At 42.5% G+C, this 21,677-nt stretch overlaps 1 protein-coding gene across 2 annotated transcripts in view; it reads left to right on the forward strand.

Annotated features, from left to right (window-relative positions):
- Nucleotides 1–21,677, forward strand: part of Trpm1 (transient receptor potential cation channel subfamily M member 1) — a 113,652-nt gene that overhangs the window by 90,589 nt on the left and 1,386 nt on the right. For both annotated transcript variants that reach the window (XM_038313418.1, XM_038313419.1), the window contains exons 23-26: nucleotides 2,308–2,328; nucleotides 3,485–3,629; nucleotides 4,832–5,034; nucleotides 5,679–5,811. In XM_038313418.1, the coding sequence (XP_038169346.1) occupies nucleotides 2,308–2,328; nucleotides 3,485–3,629; nucleotides 4,832–5,034; nucleotides 5,679–5,811 (502 nt within the window). The remainder of the gene's footprint in view (nucleotides 1–2,307; nucleotides 2,329–3,484; nucleotides 3,630–4,831; nucleotides 5,035–5,678; nucleotides 5,812–21,677) is intronic.

Genomic DNA, 21,677 nt, shown 5'->3' on the forward strand with positions numbered 1-21,677 from the left:
TTCCAGGGCAGATGATCATCACTTAGCTGCGTGTCAATGGAAGAATGCTCATTAATTTGGAAGTAAAGTATTTTTCATTCTGCCACAAGCACTGGATTATTTTATGAAAACATAAGTACAGACTATGAAGTGTAGATTTTGAGGTACTGGCTGTTTCTTTTTCTCTAAAGCCCACTCTCTGTAATTCAGAGATTCTCTTCCCTGGAGCTGGTATACATTACCTCACATGATGTAACCCCAGTCCATTAATTTGTCTTCAACCCTGATATCTTCCCACACCAGGATAAAGAAGGTAGGCTTAGTCCATGAGGCAGTGAGCACAGCAGGTGACAGCTCATATGGTCCTCTTCCTCATGCCACCACAGACTGCTTCCCATATAGCTATATATTTCTTCTTCACCATGGGTGTTCTTTTAAAAAATGTATTATTTACTTATTTTTTAAATAACACATGATTTTACAAATTTACAGTGTGACAATCCAATGCAGGTGTGCAGGAGTACCAGTTTTCAATGTCAGTGATAACCTGGATATAGTAGAGCAAATAGGTTGCATGCGAGGACGGGCTCTAAGCCCCAGCTCCTTGTCGGGTAAAGCTGGTAGGTGACAGTGCCTCTGTATTGTAGGGTGTGAAGCTCAGATGTCCTTGTGCCCATCTCACCAGGACAATTCGGATTCTAATGAGCCAGGAACTTCAGTTCTATTTCCATGCAGTGACCACATCTTGCCCCTCATCCTTTGTCATGAAGCACCAAGTCCAATGGTGTCTCTATTGCTTCCAGAGTTCTGCTCTTTAGAAGCAGGAGGTTAAAAACACTCTCCTCTCATGTGAAATACGAAGTTGTCAGTATATCTGCGGACACAAGTTTGGACTAGTAACTTCTTTGTAGCTTTTAAAGTCATCGTTATTACAAATATAACAAATTTAACCATTTACTGTAGCTTTGCTGTGCTGTAAATCAGAACATCAAAATCTAATTTTGTTTTGAAAGTATCTTAGCCTATGTAAGCATATTATTATTCCCTGTTTTTTTCTATTGTGTTTTAGTTAGCATACAAAAGAATGGACTTCATTTTGACATTTTTCACATTACATATCATTGTACCTTGCTCTTATTTGTCCCCCCTCCCAGTATCCTCCTGTCCTTTATTCCCTTCTTTTATTGGTCACTTCCTCCCTTCAAATAGCCCCATTTCTGCTTTGCTATTACATAGGTGTGTATATATTTAATATGTATGCATATACATATTATAAGAGAGAAAATTTATTTTATCTTCCTCCAATTACCCCTTTTGCTCCCCTCCCTTTATGTCATGAAGACAGGGTGAAGGATGCGCTACAAAATGCCATTCTCTGGAGTCAATACAGCTCTTACAATCAAGTTCTCACAACTATAGTTACTTGCATAGGGACAACACCAGACAAAGGACTACCAACAAGACGAGGAAATGGGAGATGTTCACAGCGATCCTTTACCTCTGAACTATTGGCTATCAGTAGATTCTGGGAAAGACGCGGGAGGGCAGGAATCATTGTCTGTAGCTGTGTTCTCTGCTGAGCCTACCAGACCCGAAAGATTCGCTCCAAATTCATGGGCACACAGGTGGTCCTGATAAATCTAAGTGGGCCAAAACGAATGAAGAAATACGAGAGTGAGATTTGTGGGGAGGAGGGGAGGTTGACTGGAAAAATAGAAAGGTGGGGATGAAAGTGGTTGGTACACCTTGTGAGAAATTGGTCTAAATACAAATTTAATCAAACATATATATTTACAACAAACAGAAGTTTCTGGACTACAGATATAGCTGTGGTATTTTTATGGTTCGTGCTTTTAATCACATTGGTTAATGAGAGACGATAATGAGGTAAACAAAAGACTATACTTTTTCAGTAACGTCATTCAGTGCAGGTTTTCAGCTCATCATCTGACTGCTTCCCCGTACTTTTGCCTCTATTTGTGCTGTTGAGGTGTTCATGGCAGGATACAGGGAATGCTTGATTGTCACACTCGAAAGTTCAAAGGATCATCTGAAGCAACATCATGCCTTCCCAGCGCTTAACTTCTGAGCTCACACTGTTGTTTATAGACATATGGCTAGATGGATATTCATGAAATCTGTTTCTCAGAATTAATAATAGGTACATTTATTCTAGCAGGCTTGAGTCTTTGTGTATCTCAGCAGCAAAGCAATTCTTGTGATGGTAAATTATTTTATGTTCCTCTCACCCATCATCTTGTTTTCTTTTCTCCCCTCCTGGGACAATCAAAAAACAAAATGCATTCTTCATATCCAATGACTGTCTAGTCTACGCCATGGAAATCAATCGTAAGTTCACATGGAATTGGTGGGGTGAGTTTGTGAAGGGTTTTCCTAAGTAATCTTTTTCCTCATCTGTTTACTGATGGTCTTATCCTAGTTTTAAATATGGCTTTGGTTTCCTGAGACCAGTACTCTTTTAGACTGCAGACTGTTAAGTTCCATATTGGGATCCTTGTGTTTTCCCCCTTTGGGAAATAGATCTCCTATGTGAACAGAAGGGGAAGGATTCATTTTCAAACAAGACTCCATAGTCGATCTGAGAGGGTGGCAGGGACTCCTATGTCACACCGGAAACCAAATGTGTTTTCAGAGTTAATGTACAATGAAAGCAAGAAAATCACAAGAAGACAGCATCAGCTAATGGTAAATTATTAAATGACAGAATAAGATTCTAATAGACAACATAGGGAGATACAATAATGGTTAATGGGTCTATTTAATCATCACTAAAAGCTGATTATATACATGGTGTAGCTAAGTTGTAGAATACCTGCCAAGCATGTGCAAGGCCCTGTGCTCATTTTTCCCAGGACTACCAAATGAACAATAAAGCTTCTAAACATAGTGAGGGGATACAATGGTAAGAAAATGGAAAATGTTTACAAATGCAACAAGCTCACTATGACTATCCCAAAGTAAAAACATAAATGTATTACCTTCTTTATATGATTTGATATCTTTGTTTAGAAAATTATTGCTTATGAGATACAAAAATCAAATTAAGTCAAGAGTGGGGGTGCATAGCTGTAATTCTAGCACTGTGGCCAGAGGATCTCAAATTTGTAAGACGGTGTCAAACTAAATAGGGCTGGAGATGGCTCAGTGGGTGAAGTTCTTACTGCAAGCATGAGGAGCTGGGTTCGAGTCCCCAGAACCCATATGAAAAATCAAGGTGCAGCCACACATACCGGACAGGAAGATCCCTGGGGCTTGCTGGCTCTAGTGGAGCCAATATAGCAAACTGCAAGTTCAGAGAGAGACCTTGCATCAAAAGTAAGGTGGAGAGCATCTGGCCTCTACATGCAGATGCACAGATGTGCATACACAGACACATATGTATCCACCCCAAAAGAAAAAGATTATTTAAAACACATTTAATAGATGTTTATTCTTTTTGTTACATAAACAAAACAAGCTCACCCCCAACAAACTTTTCTTTCAGCTCCTTGTGGTGAAAATCTCTATGATGAGGAAGGCAAGCGGCTCCCTCCCTGCATCCCTGGTGCCTGGCTCACACCTGCCCTCATGGCCTGTTATCTCCTGGTGGCCAACATCCTGCTGGTCAACCTCCTGATCGCTGTTTTCAAGTAAGGATCACGACAGAGGCCTCGTGGCTGCTGTTCATTGCTCTAAGGGCTCCAGCTCAGGGTCAGAAAGTTATGGTGATACCTACAGTACGTTCAGAGAACTTTACTAAAACTTTAAAAAGGGATAGGGTTTGCAGTCATTTTGCTCAGTGTAGACATAAATCAAGTGTCAGCACTTGACTATACTAACTTTGAATCTTCGCTAGTATTTTAACACTGAAGCACACATTCTAAACTAATGGAGATAATTTCTTATGCAAAAGTCTCCTGAGCAACAGAAGATTTGAGCAACTTGTGCTGTTCATTCACTACGGGAGACAAAAATACTTACTTTCATAATTATTTTATATATAAAATATCAAATCTTATCAGTCAGAGCAGTAGAGTGGCTTAAATTACTAAATAAAGGGTTTTTTTTTAAATAAAACTGCCCATTTAACATGCATTGATTTTGTTGACAACACTTTAAAGATGTTGAAAAATTATTTTACAATCTAAGATGGGTTTTGAAAATAGAGGCAAGGGCATCAAGGAGAGCAAAGTCATCCTCGACCATTCAACAAGTTCAAATTCAACAAATTCAAGGCTACATGAGACCCTGTCTCAAAAACCAAAACACAAGCACGAAACATCTTCTAACTCTCCCTAGAATTGTAAAGTCATACCATGTAACAAGACAAGGGTCTGGCTGAGACTTGAGAAAAGAGAATACTAAGGTCTCCAGACAATAGTGGGTTTTTCTTAAAGCTCCAGTACCAACGTTCACATGCTGACTGACTCCTGCTGAAAGCTAAAATATGACAAAGATTACATTGCCCACATCCAAAATAGTGCACCCTCAAATAAGCTCAATAATTAATCAGCTGATCATCTACACAGTAAAAAGTAGGTCATCTAGTCATTTGAACGGAAAGTTTTCTCAAAGTAACTTTAAAACATAAAATAACACATTGAGTATATTAATCAGCAAAGTTTGGTGTGCATTTTCAAGAAAACAGTGTAAACCAAAATTCAACATACTTGATATGTCTTTGAGCGTGGATAATCCACACTGATGAATAAGGCTAAAAAAAATCAGATGATCGAGGAATCTGCTTCAGTGAGATTGCGCTAAGTCCATCTCATGATGTCATTTAAACCCAAGGAACAGAGAGCCCTGAAATCCCATTAGGAACTAACTGTAAAACTGTCTTCCTTTAAAGCAATACCTTCTTTGAAGTCAAGTCAATATCCAATCAAGTGTGGAAGTTCCAGCGATACCAACTGATCATGACATTTCACGATAGACCAGTTCTGCCCCCACCCATGATCATTTTGAGCCACATCTATATTATCATTATGCGCTTCAGTGGTCGCTGCAGAAAGAAGAAAGAAGGGGAGCAGGAGGAACGGGACCGTGGGCTGAGTACGTTGGGGATTCTTCATTTTTACTTGCAGGATAATTTTTTTTAAAAAGGTACTAAATAGACACTTCCATTGAAGCCTCATCAAAGTACCGAGGTGTGTGAAAACCACGGCAGTCCAACTGCTGGGTGTTTTAGAATGTTTCTTGTTTTCTGGGTATTCTAGCCTTGCTCACTTATATTGTAAATGGTGTTGGTAAAAAGCCAACTCACAGAGACCAGAGACTTAAAGTTCGCAAGTCTTTCTTTTATTTCCACTTCCGTATGCTTGAAGACCCCCTTAAGTGTATTAATGTGCTCCATCTAAAGAAGGTAAGAAAAGAAAAGCTTGGCTGCTTATGCAATAATGTGCAAACTGTTCTCTGGGAAACCTTTTACTTTCCAGACAGATGCAGTTCTCTTTTGTTTTTCATTAAAACGTGATCCATTTTGCTCCGATAGCATTTGGAACACTGTGACAGACTTTGTTTTGGGGGGGAACGTAGGGAATAACAACTACTTGAAGTAATCAAAAAAATGTCTATTCGTGGGGTCGAATTAAAGCTTAATCAAAGCCTGGTTATAAAATTCTCAATGGCATAGCTACAGCCAAAACGATTCTTCTAAAAGCTGTGCTCACGTGCCCCACACTTTTTCCCCCACACAGAGCTGTTCCTCAGTGACGAGGAGCTGAAGAAACTGCACGAGTTTGAGGAGCAGTGCGTTCAGGAACACTTCCGGGAAAAGGAGGATGAGCAGCAGTCATCCAGCGACGAGCGCATCCGGGTCACATGTGAGAGGTACGCCAGACTCTGCACTCCACTCTTGGCGGGGTGTTCATTTCAAATCACTGCTTGGGATTTTGGCTAAGATCGCATGTAGTTGCTCAGTGTTCTCCCACGCTTTAAAAAGTCACCTTCTCTACCTCTGCAATAGTGATGCAAATTGTATATGGGAAATAATATTTATTTTAAATAATCATGAAAAAAACATACTTCTTCAAGTGGAGTGTTTACCTCAAACCCTATATCAGCTATAGGAGGCCACCATAAAATCCCTGCCTTTAGTGTGAGGTTCCCTTTGCCAAGCCAGGAGGCCCACTGGGGACTGAGTTCCCCACCCTGCACATATGCATAGTTCCTTGCTGCTGCAGGGAAGCCCAGAAGAAAAGGCTCCCATCTCTGGTATAACATGCAGGGCTGGAGTAAGGGGTGAGTGTCTGTTTCCCTTAATCTCCCCAATTAGGCAGGATCTGTCTGGTAGACAGAGAAATATGACACTGGTTAACCATGCATGGATGGATGGATGGATGGATGGATGGATGGATGGATGGATGGGTGGGTGGGTGGGTGGATGGATGGATGGATGGATGGATGGATGGATAGATGGACAGGCGAGAGGGTGGGTAGATGGATGAATAAGCACATAAATCAACAAATGGCTCAATGAAGGACGGCCAAGGAGAAACACAAAGCTAGGAGGGTGTCAGTCTGATGTATTTCTGTACCCTAAACTGGGAATAAGTAACTAGTAAAGAAAGGATGGGCGGGAACAACAAACTCTATATACATGTTTTTGAAATCAGAATTGTTGGGACCCGTTATTTCTTAGGAAAAGGAATGCAAGCTTGTTTGGATCTTGCTGGCATATTGTTCCTGAGAATGTCACTAAACTGGGTAGAAACAGACGCAGGAAACATGCCCAAGCAAGGTCTGGCCCATCCTGTATCTCCAAGCACTTAGGAGTATTTTTCTGATACAGATACCAGCATATTCTGAGAAACACAAACATGATAGCATTTAAAAAGGGTTCTTCAGTCAGCCTTGACCAGCGAAGCCCAAAGACTACTGCAGAACTCAGATGCATCATCAAGCCTCTCTGCTGCATGCACGGCCTTTGATTCTGCCCCAGCCAAAACAACTAGATATGCTTCTGACCTCTGGTCCCCAGCCCCTCCTGGCCACAGTCACCTTGTAATCTACTGAGCCTGACCAGCTAAATTCAAAGGTTACCTGTACCAACATTTAGCCTTAATGAAGGACATTTTAAAAAAGACTTTGAGCAGGGCGGTGGTGGCGCACGCCTTTAATCCCAGCACTCGGGAGGCAGAGGCAGGCGGATCTCTGTGAGTTCGAGGCCAGCCTGGTCTACAAGTGCTAGGTCCAGGACAGGCTCTAAAAAAGCTGCAGAGAAACCCTGTCTTGAAAAACCAAAAAAAAAAAAAAAAGAAAAAAAGAAAAAAAAAGACTGAAACACTCAACTTGGTGGCTTTACAGTAGTTATTAAGTTTCTAAAACATATAAATTCCTTCTTCATAATATAGTGAAAATTTCCAGTTAGGAGCTAGACCTTGACTTGAATGTTGCTGTAGTCAGAAACACAATGGAAATTGTGTTTGGTTTTGTTTTGTCTCTCTCTCTCTCTCTCTCTCTCTCTCTCTCTCTCTCTCTCTCTCTCTCTCTCTCTCTTCTCCCTTTCCCTAGCATTGTTTGGATTTTTATCATTCTTGGACCAGTGATTCATGAATGTAGTTATCAGGGCACTACCAAATTGAGGTTTTCTCTTGGGGCTGTGCACACGTAATAGGAATGAAAGTGTGCAGGGCAACAAACACACTATTTCCTGTTTTCTTGCCTGAGGCCCCCACGAGAGAAGGGAACACATTCCTGCCCCTCTCCTTCCTTTGGCTGCTCTTTGCCAAGGCTGACTCACAGGTGAATGCTCTAGGCAAGAGGGGGAGCTTTCTGCCCAGGGACCAGACCACCAGAGGAGCAGGTGCCGTGCAGGCACTTGCTGTACCTAATTTGGGGTACTTGTGGTTACTTTCAAAACAGACGTTTGTGTGTTTGGAAATTTTTGCTGATTCTTCCATCCCGTCAATTGATTCAGTCAGTTCATTTCTGCACCATATTTCATTCATTTGACTACTGATTGCTCTTTCTCTCAATGGTATCTGATTCAGCCATCGGTGCGGGGTCAGGTCTGGTTTGAAGAGACAGGCCTCAGACCCTCTCTTACCACTCTGTTGCCCAAGAACCTCTGCAAACACAAACTGGGGAGTCTCATCACTGTCTGTCTCCCTGATGTGCCCACACAGGGCTCTGCACATCAGTCATTCCCTTCCACCAAGGGTCCACCAAGCATGTCAACGCACATCCCCACAACTCAACCTAGCCCTTCCCCCTATGGGGAATGCTTGGGAATGAACATTAAGTTCTAATACTGATTTTTGTTATCAAATGTCAATATTTTGTAACACCCAATGTTTAGTCCCTCAGTAAGAGATTTACAGTATGACTCACTGTTAGATAACACAGCCCTGGGTTGCAGCAAAGGGTTCAACTCAAAGCTCCACCAACATGCCCATGGGCTCTCATAGTTCTCTTAAATATAGACAACCTCTCCTGGGCTCCAGGTTTTGTAAATGACACCACCATTCAGCCGCTTCAATAAGGCAGAAACTGAATGTCACCGTGGTTCATGTCCCTTATCTTACTCTTCTTTGACTTCCTTCGAGTACCTTGTCCTTTCTGACACAGGAGTTCTGCCCATGCCAACTCCTCTACCTGATCCACCCACACCCACCTTCCTTATTCATCCTTTGAACCTCTGCTCAAATACCATTGCCATGTGAAAAAGCTCCCTGTCGACCAAACATGTGTAACTGGGTCAAGACCATTGAACCCTAAGATGTAGTCAGCATGTCTGGATTTTGTCCGCCAAAATAATTTCATAAGGTATAAATAGAGTTTTATGAATGAGTGACTAAAAATCATTCACACTTCACTACAAATCTCTAATCTCTTCTCAACCCTTGTGGAATCTGAGGCAGGTGATGGGACTTAGCTATGCTCCCTCGTGCTTCAGATGTCTATGGTTTTGATGGGCCAAACATGTCCTGGCAGACACTGATCTCCATGGCCTTCTATGCTGGAGCTTTTTGAAAATTCTCATAGACTTGTGCATGAATCTTGTTATATAGCCTTTACTCATTTTATGTCTTCTAATCACTTCAAGACATACAGGACATAATGCAGCTCATAGATTATACAGTTAGATGCAGTTGATCCTGTCCGAAAGAAACTGTTGATTGTAAATAGTCCAATCCTTTAATTACAGGTTCTGATTCTTCCCGGTCCCTGTTTAGAGGTTTTCTGTCAGATTTATGTATTTGAGTTAAGGTTTTCGGTTAACTCAAAATGATGATGACTTGGTGATTCCTATTAAGAATGAGAAAGGCAAAGGACCATAGGACGCACAACCCTGAGACATTCGATATTAGTTGGGCATAGTGGCATATTGCATGAGAACTAAGGCAGAAGGATCATTGAAGTCATTCTGAGGTTTGTAATGAATTCTAAAGAAGTCTTAAATGTGTATCAAAATAAGAAGAACAGGAAGAGAAAGAGGAGGGAGGAGAGGAGGAGAATGGAGCGGAGAGAGGAGGAAATGATGTGGAGGAGGAGCGAGAGCTTAATGTCAGCAGCACCAAAACAAGGGTTAATGTTGGCAGGCATTGCCTCTTTCCTCAGAGTGCAAAAGTGGACAACCAAGAACTGGGGTCAGTAGGCTACATAGTGATAGCCACCAGCAAGACCAAGTCAGAGTTTGCCCACCTGAACACTTCATCCTCATCATATGCATTAGTTAAATGTTTTGTTACTGTGATAAAACGCCCACAAAAGCAACTTAAAGAAAGACTTTACCTAGGCTCATAGTCTGAGGGTCATCGTGGTGGGAGGCTTGGCAGCAGGAGCATGAAGCTGCCAGTCTCCCTGGACCCCCGGTGCCAGTCTCCCTGGAAACTGGGAGAGACAAAAGCTGGAGTTCAGCTCATGGCTTTCTTTTCTCCATTATTCATTCTGAGAACTCAGCTTATAAATGGTGCCACCCACAATCAGGGTGGGTCTTCCTGGCTCAGTTAGCCCTGTCTGGAAACACCTTATAGACACACAGGGGTGTGTCTCCTAGTGGACTCAAATCCAGTTGAACTAAAATGAGATGATCACTTCCTACTTAATGGCTAGCTGACAATGGGTATGTTGGTAATTGAAGCGTCAACATCTCCCCGAAGTCTTCTGCAAGTCTAGTGTTGAGCACATGGTTTTCTTGATGTCCACATCTTTACAATGGATCCACAAGGCCAACTGGGTTGGAAGGAGTCTTTTCTGAGTGATTTAACTTCTGTTTTTCATAATCAAGAATTACCTGGTCTATAAGAGCTAGTTCCAGGACAGGCTCCAAAACTATAAAGAAACCCTGTCTTGAAAAAAAAATTACGTTATCACCAGGCAGTGGTGGCACACACTTTTAATCCTTGATCTCAGGAGACAGAGACAGGTGGATCTCTGTGAGTTCGAGGCCAGCCTGGTCTACAGAGCTAGTGCCAAGACAGGCTCCAAAGCTACAGAGAAACCCTGTTTCAAAAAGCAAGCAAGCAAGGAAGGAAGGAAGGAAGGAAGGAAGGAAGGAAGGAAGGAAGGAAGGAAGGAACAAAGAAAGGAAAAGAAAGAAAAGAAAAGGAAAAAAGAATTACGTTATCCACCATGGTTACCCTGTTCATGTGGCTTCAAGGAAGTCTAGCACCAAAGTTTAATTTTTGAGTACAACAAATCTGTTAGTCTCTGTTGCAGAATATGTGATATATTCCTTCTTCTTTCAAAATTATATGCTGCTGCCATTTGTATTATTTTGTTTTGTTCGTCTTGCTATGTAGCCCATCCTAACCTCAAATTCAACATCCTCCTGCCTCAGTCTTCCAGTACAGTACTTCCATAAGTTTTATTATGTCTAATATCTCAAAACATGCAGACTGGAGTTCACAAGCTGCACATTTTGAATGCAATTGGTCCTGTCCCTAGAGAGCCTTAGGCCTGGGCTAGCTGAAGCTGGATCCATAGATCCTGTTCAGGTGGGTATTTTTGTCACGTTCATGAATTGGACTAAGTCTTGGGTCTCCTGTAGGCTTGACAGGAAGTCAACAGTCCATGGCACTGAGGTGTAATTGGCTTCCTTTTCTCATGTGATAAGGAAGAGAAGGTGTTGGTAATAGAGACCTCAGCAAAGAGACAAGATGGTAGCAAGAAGAGGAGTTGTGAGATCAGTCTTAGAAAGATGTAGAGAGCATAAGAAGACAAAACACACAGTAGTGAGAAAGACATTTAGGACCAATCACATCTGAATGCTTTCTTTTTTAACATATAAATTTTTATTAACATAATTTTCTTTTACCCTTACAAAATTTTTATTATTTAATACCATGAAATTTTATTTTTCTTTTATTATTATTATTTTATTACTTAAAAATACCAATCCAAATTTCCACTCCCTCTCCTTCTCCAACTCCCTCCAAAAACCCTCCCACCCCACCCCTCTCTCCAGTCTTAACAGAGGGCCATGAACCCCACCCTGTGGAAAGTCCAAGGCCCTCCCTACTACATCTAGGTTGAGCAAGGTTTACATCCGAAGAGAACAGGATCCCAAGAAGCCAGTACATGCTGTAGAGACAAATCCCAGTGTCACTATCAGTGGCCCCTCAGTCTGCCCCAACTGTCAACCCCCTTCAGAACTGACTCCCAGTCCAGTTGGAGTTGATGAGCTACCATTATTAGCTTAAGCAAACTGTCTCAGTGGATGAACCCCTCATGGTCTTTGATTCCTTGCTCATATTCTTACTCCTTCCACTCTTCAACTGGATCTTGGGAGCTCAGTCCAGTGCTCTGATGTGGGTCATTGCCTCTGTTCCCATCTGTTGTTGGACAAAGGTTCTATGGTGATATTTAAAATAATCATCAGTCTGCCTACAGGGTAAGGCCAGTTCAGACACCCTCTCTATTGCTTAAGGTCTTATCTGGGCTCATCCCTGTGGGTTCTTGGTCATTATTCTAGAGCCAGGTTTCTTGCTACCTCCCTAATGGCTCCTTTAATCAAGATATCTCTTTTCTTGCTCTTGTATCTGTCCTTCCTCCACCTCGACTATCCCATTCCCTCAAGTTCTCCTCAACCTCCCCTTCTCCCCTTCCTTCTACTCCTTGCCACCCTGCTCTCAAATTTTTTGAATGCTTTCATCTTACAAGTTAATGGGAATCAAGGCTGCTTGAGCAGAGAAAGGAATGGATTAAATGCTGGAGCATTATTTGCTCCTTAAGTGGTATTCTTATTCCTCATCTGTCTTGGACAACCTGTTTTAGTTACAGTTTCTATTGCTGTGATAAAGCACTATGACCAAAAACAATTTGGGAGGAGGAGTTTATTGGGCTTACATATCCTGGGTGATATTAATGAAAGCCAAGACAGGAACTCAAGGCAGAAATCTGGAAGCAGGAATTGAGACAGAAGCCATCAAGGAACACTGTCTGCTGACTCGATCAGCAAGTGCTTTTTATATCATTTAAAACCTTTTGCCCAGTGGCAACACTGCCCCCAGTGAACCGGGACCACCCACATTAATCATTAATCTAGAAAATGCACTACAGACTTCCTATAAGCAAATCTTATCAATCATATGAGGCATTTTCTCCATTGAGACTCTCTCTTCCCAATGATTACAGCTTTTGCCAAGTTGACATAAAACTAACCAACACAAAGTCAATTCAGAGCGAGATACAAACATTAAGTCAACAGACAAAAAAATACCAATTTCATTAGCAATGGAATTATACTGGGCGGTGTGGCTCAGGGCTTGTTAAATATACTCCTAGGATTGGGCCTGCCAGCTCAGCCACTGGCAGTAGTGATTATCACAGCCCCTGCCCGTGGTCATCAGTCTCACCACGCTTCTGTAGGACCAAGACAAAAAGAAAACCACTTTCCTTGCAGGCAGCCGACTTTCAAAGAGAGAAAGTAAAGTGTACAGGTGGCCTATATTCCAATCCACAGCCCGCAGCTCCTAACCTGAAAATCATTCCTCCTCCAGAAGAAATAAAGACCACGAGAGTGGCTAGAGACACAAATGTAAAGGCTGAGAACATAGAAGGAAAAAAACCAGCACTCAGGACCACTCACGTGAGTGCTACAGTGGTCATGAGTCCAGTAGGGGTGATTCTAGTTGCACAAGCTTAGTTTTAGGGAAAATATACACAGAAGGGCAATAGCCATAGGGTTGTTTGGCAGAGTAATAAAGATGCAGCCATGAGACAGCATGGCATTGTACTGGGACATGTCAGTGTGACTTCCGTGGCTTTCATGAGAGACATCTTTCTTAGTTTGGATTTCTATTGCTGGGACAAAACGCCTGACAAAAAATCAAGTTGAAGAGGAAAGGGATTATTTGGCTCACACTTCCACATTGCTGTCTGTCATAGAAGGAAATCAGGAATGGAGCTCAAACAGGGTAGGAACCGGAGGCAGGAGCTGATGCAGAGGCCATGGAGGGGTGCTGCAAATTGGCTTGCTCTCTATGGCTTGGTCAGCCTGCTTTCTAAAAGAACCCAGGACCACCAGCCCTGGGTGACACCACCCATAATCAGTCTAATGAATCAAACTAATTAAGAAAATGCCCTACAACTGGATCTTATGAAGGCATTTTCTCAACCTAGGCTCCCTCCTTTCAGATGACTCTAGCTATGTCAAGTTGACATAAGGTTAATCCAGCACTCACCCAATAGCCCCAACATAAGGATGCATGGGGCTTAGAGATTGAAGAGACTCTACTATCCACAACCAACCAGCTGGGACAATACTAGTGTCACCAATGGCAGCAAAACACCTTTGATTGTCTCCAGGCACTATTTTTCTTTGCATCTCTATGGCCCTAATGATGCCAGACAAAGGGTGAGAATCTAAGACTGTGGAAGAGAGAATCCAGGATGCCAATGGGCTTCACTTAGCAGCTGACTGCAGGCTCTGGCCCAAGTAGAAAGTGCCAGAAGAAGCTAGTAATTTTGATGTTTCGATTCTAGAAATGGAGGAACAGCAATGGTTGTGTATAAATGAGGGACACAGAACTAGCATCCCAGAAAGCTTAATATTCTTATAGTAACTGCTCTGTGTATTGACTACAAAGAGTGAGAAAGACGGGAGACTTAAGGCTTGCATTTTATTCTGTCATTATTAGTCCTTGTTCAGTCTTTCATGTATAAAATCTCTGCAAGTCAGGGCAAGGCACTACCCTGGGTGTTCTCCCTATAATTACTAACCTTAAAGACAGTCTATGTAAGGAAGTAACTGGAAATTAAATGCCTAATGTAAAATTTAGAGTGGATTAGACAACTTTATGATCTATGAATCTGGAATAAAATTATAGAGTAGGAATAGTCTTAGAACTCAAGTATAGAATACCACGGGATCTTGAAACATGGGTTTATACAAGAATGAACTGGACCTAACTCCACTAACATCATGTTTTGATGTGAATACTTAACTCTGTTATTATGAAAATGTTCTGTGTAATTTATGAGGTACTGTGCAGGTAAAAAGTGACTGTTCCATCTGAAAAGGTGGCTGTGCAAAAAAATACATTTGAATAACTGGCTCGGAGTAGAGCCCCGCATGTCTAGGTCCTTTCCTTCAAAAGAGGCACACAGGGTCTCACCATGCGGAGATGAAGGTGAGACATTAACAGAACTGTACCATCCCACAGGAATTACTACAAAAGTTCCATGTTGATAGATATAACATTGTTTTAAAGTGTTATGGAAGTGCTAGCTTCAACTTCTTTAACAAAAACTTTTGCTCGAGTTTAAGTTTTATGGCTATTACACTAAAACCAAAATACCCATTTAGTAAGCAGTATAGAGGCCCATGGAGATGTAGAGGACGCTAGCAATGACACCTAGTTCCTCACAGTCGCATTCTTTGACACTCACATAGCACCTGCCGTTCATGGGGAAACCTTCACATATACAGTTTCAGTAAGTCTTCCAACACAACTGTGTTACAGTCACTCAATACTGCTGTTGTTCTACAAGGGACTCTTGGTGACAGATGCATAATAAAGGGGATTAGAGGAATAACTCCATCCCCAGCTCTAACAGGATTCCCAAAGTTGGTATGGAATTAATCGGAAACAGACGGGTTTTTTTCCTTTAAAAAAATTAAAGAGAGAGAGAGAGAGAGAGAGAGAGAGAGAGAGAGAGAGAGAGAGAGAACGAGCTCGAGCTCAACTAAGCAAACAAAAAGAGTATGTATTGTCAATTGTTAATCTGAAACTTTGGGGATGATGGTGGCATTTAGGGTGCACGCTCTTAACAGAGGACCCCAAAGTCAATCTATACTAACCTCTGAGTTGGACAGAGAAATATGAAGGGGTATGGGACACTGGGATTACTAATTAAAATTTTAATCGATTAAGCAAATTTGTTTTTGACCTCCTCAATGTCTTTAGAAAGAGGAAGGGTGAAAGAACTGACGTTGGAAATTAAGTGGAGTTAAAAATTCTGCTCAAAGACAAGGGCCTGATGCATGTGGGCCCAGAAAGTTTATAGACTTCATTTGTGTAAATTTACTTTCATATAATAAAGGGTGAAGGCTAGCCCTCAGGAATTTTCTGTTGTCCTGCCAGTTGAAAAACCCTACATTTAGCACTTGGGAGTCAGAGGCAGGTGGATCTTTGTGAGTTCAAGGCCAGCCTGGTCTACAAAGCAAATTCCAGGACAGCCAGATCTGTTACACAGTGTTGAGAGTCATGGCCCCTTCAATAAGACAATAAAAATAAATGGCTTGCATGAGTCTTCTTGAAAGGGAAGAAATATAACTATTTTCATTTGTAAATAACATGGTTATCTCTGAGTTTACTAATTAATCAAATTTCACTATGAGTCAAAGAATAGAGGTTTTTCATGTTAGCAGCTAAGCACATTGAAAGATGTCAAGTCAGCCAGGCAGTAGTGGCACATACCTTTAATCTCAGCACTTGGAAGGCAGAGGCAGGCATATCTCTGTGAATTCAAGTCTAGCCTGGTCTACAGAGTGAGTTCCAGGACAGCCAAGGATACAGAGATACTCTGTCTCAAACAAACAAACAAACAGACAAACAACAAACAAACAAAATAAATCCTAGGTAGTCTATAATATGTGGAGTTACTCTGTGCAGATGCCAAGATTAGTAAGAAGTCACAAAGCATGACTAGAAAAGAAGCATTGTGGTGCTTGGAATGAAACTGGCTCATTTATTTGAATGATTGGTCCCAGTTGGTAGACTTATTTAGGAAGGATTAAGAGATGTGTCATTGTTGGAGCAGGTGTTATCACTGGGTGTGGGTTGTGAGATTCAAAAAAGTTCCTAAGATTCCTTGTGTGTGTGTGCTCTCTTTCTGCTTTGTGGCTGTGTACCAAAATATAAGCTCATTCCTTCAGTCTACCATCCTGGACTCTGACCCTCTGAAACCATAAGACACATTGAACACTCTACTTAATAAACTGCTTTGGTCATGGTGTTTTATCACAGAAATAGAAAAGTAATTAAGCCAGAGGCTGGAACAGAGAGTGGACTGTTGCTGTGACCTATGTTTTTGGAGGAATGTAGAAGACTTTGGGGCTTTGGACTACAAAAGCAGACCATAGTGGACCTTCCTTGTAGAAACTCGGAAGACAGAAGTATTTGAAAGCTTGGAAACTATGGGGGCCTAGTTTAAGAGGTTTCAAAGAACAGTATCAGCAACTGGGCTAGAGACCATTGTTGTGATATTTTGGCAATGAAGAATGTGCCTGCTTTCTGCCCTTGTCCCAAGAATCAATGGGCTAATTTGCTTGGCAGAAGAGATTCAAGATTAATATTGACTCTGTCATGGGGTTATTAATAATCACTCTTAACCAAATCTGTAGTAAAAAAGAGCAAGTGTGACAAAAAGAAATATAATTGTATATTAAAAGAAGAGGAGGAGAAGCACCAAAATTTAATGTTGTAGCTAAGGCTTGTGCGGAAAGAAGTGAGAAGATTAGAGAAAGGTATGATCAGAGATGAAGTAAAGGAGGGGTGCCCCTGGAGCAAGACCCCACACAACTAAGCTTCCAACTTCAGAAAAGGAATTTTCTGCTCCTAAAATGCAACAGCAAATATTATTCAGGGGTTCTAGGTTCATCCAAAGTTAGTAGTCAGGTTCAGCAGCGTCATCTGTGTGGATCTGGCTTTGGAATTACGAGAGATACACAAATAAAGGTGTTTTGGAATCTTCTATCTGTGGTCAAGGTGAGCCACCGAGGCAAGTGTGTGGCAGGGGAATCTGTGCACAGGGCACTGAGAGGCCATTGCATGCAGCTGTGGAAGTGAAACCTGGAATGTGTTAGCGACACCAGGATGTTGGAGAGGCCAGAGATGTGGAAGACCTACCTGTCAAGGAGTGCTGCAAACAGGGAGTGGATCCAGCCCAAGAGAGACTGTAGTGATATTTCATTTATATTTTAATAAATAAAGCTTGCCTGAAGTTCAGAGAGCAAAACAGCCAGACTGGCTCTTACCTCGACCTCAGTCCAAAATGGTGATCCTACCTCCAGGAATCTCAGAATGAGATGGTGTCTGAGAACTGTCTTCTCCTTTTTTATAATCCTCTCTAGGGCTGGGATTAAAGGTGTGCACCACTGGGATTAAAGCCACGCACCGCCCAGTTTCTATGGCAACTACTGTGGCCACTTGGATTAAAGGTGTATGTCATTGCTTACTGGTCTGTAAGGCCAGTGTGGCTGTTTTACTTTCCCAATCTCCGGGTAAGCTTCATTTATTAAAATACAAGTGAAATGCCTCTACAAGAGAGAAGGGTGTTGTAGGCACAAAGCAGAGGTAGGGAGAACCATTTAAGCCCTTTGGCATCAGACACTGAGCTCAGGAGTTGAAGTTCGCCCTCCGGGTCTTGGTCTTGCTTTAGCCCAGTATTTCCTCCATAGTTCCCCATTCCTCCCTTTTGGAATGGTCATGTATAAATGTGCCATCGCATGTTGAAGGTGTATAAACTGCTCTTTGATTTTTCAGGGAGCTACAATTCATAGATTGTTTTGTGTCTCAAGAGAGGCTTTGGACTTTGAAATTGTTGAGATTGTAAGAGTGTGAAGTTGTTTAAAGTAGAACTAAATGCGTTTTACATTAAGTTCAGTTGAGGTCAAGGAGTGAAATGTGTGCTTTGAATGAGAATGTCCCCCCCATAGGCTCATTTATTTGACTACTTTGTCCCCACTTGGTGGAATTATTTAAGAAGGATGAGGAGATGAGACCTCGTTGGAGGTGTGTCACTGCAGGTGACCTTTGTGGTTTCCAAAGCCCATGCTGTTTCCAGTGCGTTCTCTCTCTCTCTCTCTCTCTCTCTCTCTCTCTCTCTCTCTCTCTCTCTCTCTCTCTCCCTCTCTCTCTCTCTCTCCTATGAATATGATCTTCATTCAGCTGTTCTTTTGCTCCCCCATCACGGTCTCTAACCCTCTGAAATTATAAGCCAAATGACACTCTCTCTCTTTAGTTACCATGATAAATTATCACAGCAATTGAAAAGTAATTAAGACATTCATACTTTGCTATTTTCATTAACCATTTCAAAAGTGAACGAACTCAGTCCATTTTCCCTTCTTTTTCCCATATATCCTGTAACATTTCTGCATGGGGAGAAAAGACAAAAAGCAAACAAAAAGAACCCCACCCCAGGTCAACCTCCTTTATTCCTGCACAGTGATTAAAGTTTGGCTTTCTCCAAGTGGCAACAGTTTCAGGTTCTAACCAAGTGTCTGGCAGTTTCTCTTGGCCTCTGTTGGATGACATAACATTTCTTCTTTAGCTTCAGGAAGCAGCCTTAGAGAAGGGAGATGTAAGAGACCAAAATGGGGTCTCTCCCAGAGGCCAGGACCAGAGACCACGCAGTGGGACGGGAGGCTTAGAGAGGCAAGCAGAATACAAGGAGAACAAAGATACAATGACTTTGACGTTGAGGGTTCCTTTTTCATGTGTGAGCAGCTGGCAAACTGCACTCTGAGTTGGTTCATATGGAGGAGGATATTATAGAAGATGTCAGAGGAAAGATGCCTGTCTCTGTGTATAGCAGTTTACTTCTCTTTAAATGCATGCACAGCTGCATTATCTTTTTTCTGGGATGCCTGTTGGAGAATTTCAAGTTTGACTGCTGCAGACACATTGTGGTTTAAATACAAAAGGGGTCATTAGAGGTAATAGATTGAGGAGAGCAAGGAATATAGTTAACGGTGAATTCCAAGTGTCCTTCAAAAGTCATGGGAAGCCTCCTTCAGCGCTACTCTTCTGCACAGCCCTGCAGGGCAAGAGCAGAGAGAACCCTCAGGACTGGACTGGCTGACGGAGGGAGGCTATACCGTAAGGCGGTCCCAGGTCTTCTCGTTCATGCAAATTTGGTCCTGCTTAGTGGCAAGCTCCCAGGAAGCCAGACCTTCCCTCCTCAAATGATGTAACTAATCAAGGGGCACATAAATAGTTCTCTGTCCAAGAGAAGAGTTAAGAACAGACACCAGGATCCTGCCAAGCAGCAGGGTGGAGCTGTCAATGAGGGCACAGAAGAGCAGCACTGACAAAGCCACTCTAGGCAAATGCCAGGCAAGCTTGCTAGTGCATCGGCAGGTTGTGTGTGGCACGCCGGATGTCCAGCGTGAGCAGAGGCGGTAGTGCAAGGAAGAGCACCAGGCGTCACCCAGAGGACAAAAGAAGCAAGAAGGAGGGCAGACTCTCACGGTGTGGGAATGAGGAAAGCCAGCCGAACAGAGAGGAGCTTATGATGATCTGCAGAAAGGACACCAGGGACCTAGAACCAGGCTGCACTGCCAGCCAAGTTATTAAAGAAACCACACATTTTCTTTTAAGAATGTTGGGAGAAAAATCAAAGCCTGGTGGCTTCGCATCAAGGTGTTTGCCATCATAGGGAGGAACCTGCCTGGACAAGCCACTGAAGTACCCTGGAGCCAGAACTCCCGACTCATCCCTGGAATAAATTCAGTTTTTAGAAGGTCGTCCAGAATGCTGGGCATTCCTCACTGCCTCCTAGAGTTGTATGTCATGAACTTATCCACACTGCACCTATTGAAATGTAAGATGAGGTTTATTCTAGCAGGTTTCAGTTCAAGCAGCAGTACAGTTTCATGAGCTGTTGCTTGGTGATTTAGGAGATTTTAAAAAAATTATCTAACACCAGAAATTTACAATGTGCTATTATCTTTTCTTGGGGATTCTCACCAAGAGAATATTGTTAAATACTAATCTAACATGCAGACAATTTAATGTTCCATTGTCCTTCAAATAATTATGTGGTAATCTGCATCTAATTATTAAAATTTATTTTTAAGTCCCTGAACTTCCAATAAAATTATTTATTTATTTTGCTATGACCCATTTACCGTTGACAGTCATAGCTAAAATCAATGGTAACTACTAGTACATTTGGCCTTCGAGATCTGTGGATTCTGCATCTGTGCATCCGTCCTCAGACTGAAACTATATTGGCAGGCAAGCTAGCTCAATGGGTAAAAGTACTTGTCCCCAGGCCATCTGAGTTTGAGCTCTGAGACCCACATGGTGGAAGCAGAAAACCAGTTCTGCAAGTTGTTCTTTGGTCTCCACACATGCGCTGTGGAACATTCATCCTCCCCTGCTCCACGGCACAGGCACGGAAGCACATGCGCGCGCACACACACACACCACAAATAAAAACACTAAATAAGTATAGTAAGCTTTAAAAGTAAAATCTTTAAAATTCCCTCTATACTGAACACGTGCCAACTTTTATTTTGTCATTATTGCCTAAATAATACAATGGAGCCAATTTTTACAGAGCATTTACATTACATTAGGCATTATAAACCATCCCGAGCTGACTTAAAGTGTGTGGGAGGATGTGTGAAGGTTATACGCAGTTAGTGTGCCGTTTTATAAGGGACTTGAGCCTCTGATGGTCTCTGATGCCCATGAGGGTCCTGGAAGCAATCTCTGGCAGCTACAGAGGTTGTACTGTATTTGTAGAAGAGACTTAAAAGAGGGGTGCTTTGCCGGGCAGTGGTGGCGCACGCCTTTAATCCCAGCACTCGGGAGGCAGAGGCAGGCGGATCTCTGTGAGTTCGAGACCAGCCTGGTCTACAAGAGCTAGTTCCAGGACAGGCTCCAAAGCTACAGAGAAACCCTGTCTCGAAAAAACAAAAAAAAAAGAGGGGTGCTTTATTTCTGCTCACAGTTTGGGGTACAGTCCATCGTGGCTGCGAGGCATGGCAGCTGGCTTGGGCTGTGGGGGTGGGGGAGGGTAACCCGCTCACATCTGATTGGTCAAGAAACAGAGAGAGGCGGAAGCCTGCTTGGCTCGTTGGTGTACTGCTGTAGTGGCTTTCTCCTTTGCTTTTCGTTTAGTGGGAACCCCATGGGATGGTGCTGCCCACGGCAAGTCTTCCCCCTCAATGAACCCTCTCTGAAAATGCCCTCACAGGCGCTCCCAACTCAGGAAGGCTCTGGGTTCTTTAAAGTGTCCATGTCCTTAATCCAATGCCGCTGGCCAGCCCCATCTTTCTTCATTCCTAAGTGTGAGGAACCAGCTGCGAGGCACGGGCAGAAGCAAACGTTGTGTCCGCAACGTTTATTAGCTCTGACCCCTGAAGAGTTACATTTTTTTTGTGGATCAACTTCCTTTCTGTAAAATGGGGACGACAGTAACAGTGCTTACCTCGTAGGGCAGTGCTGGGGCCTGAATATACCTAGACCAGCACCAAGTAGACTTATTAGTGAGCACACACCCCTCTAACAGAA

This window comes from Arvicola amphibius, chromosome 12 (assembly GCF_903992535.2).
Source record: "Arvicola amphibius chromosome 12, mArvAmp1.2, whole genome shotgun sequence".
In the NCBI taxonomy this organism is placed as follows: Eukaryota; Metazoa; Chordata; class Mammalia; order Rodentia; family Cricetidae; genus Arvicola; species Arvicola amphibius.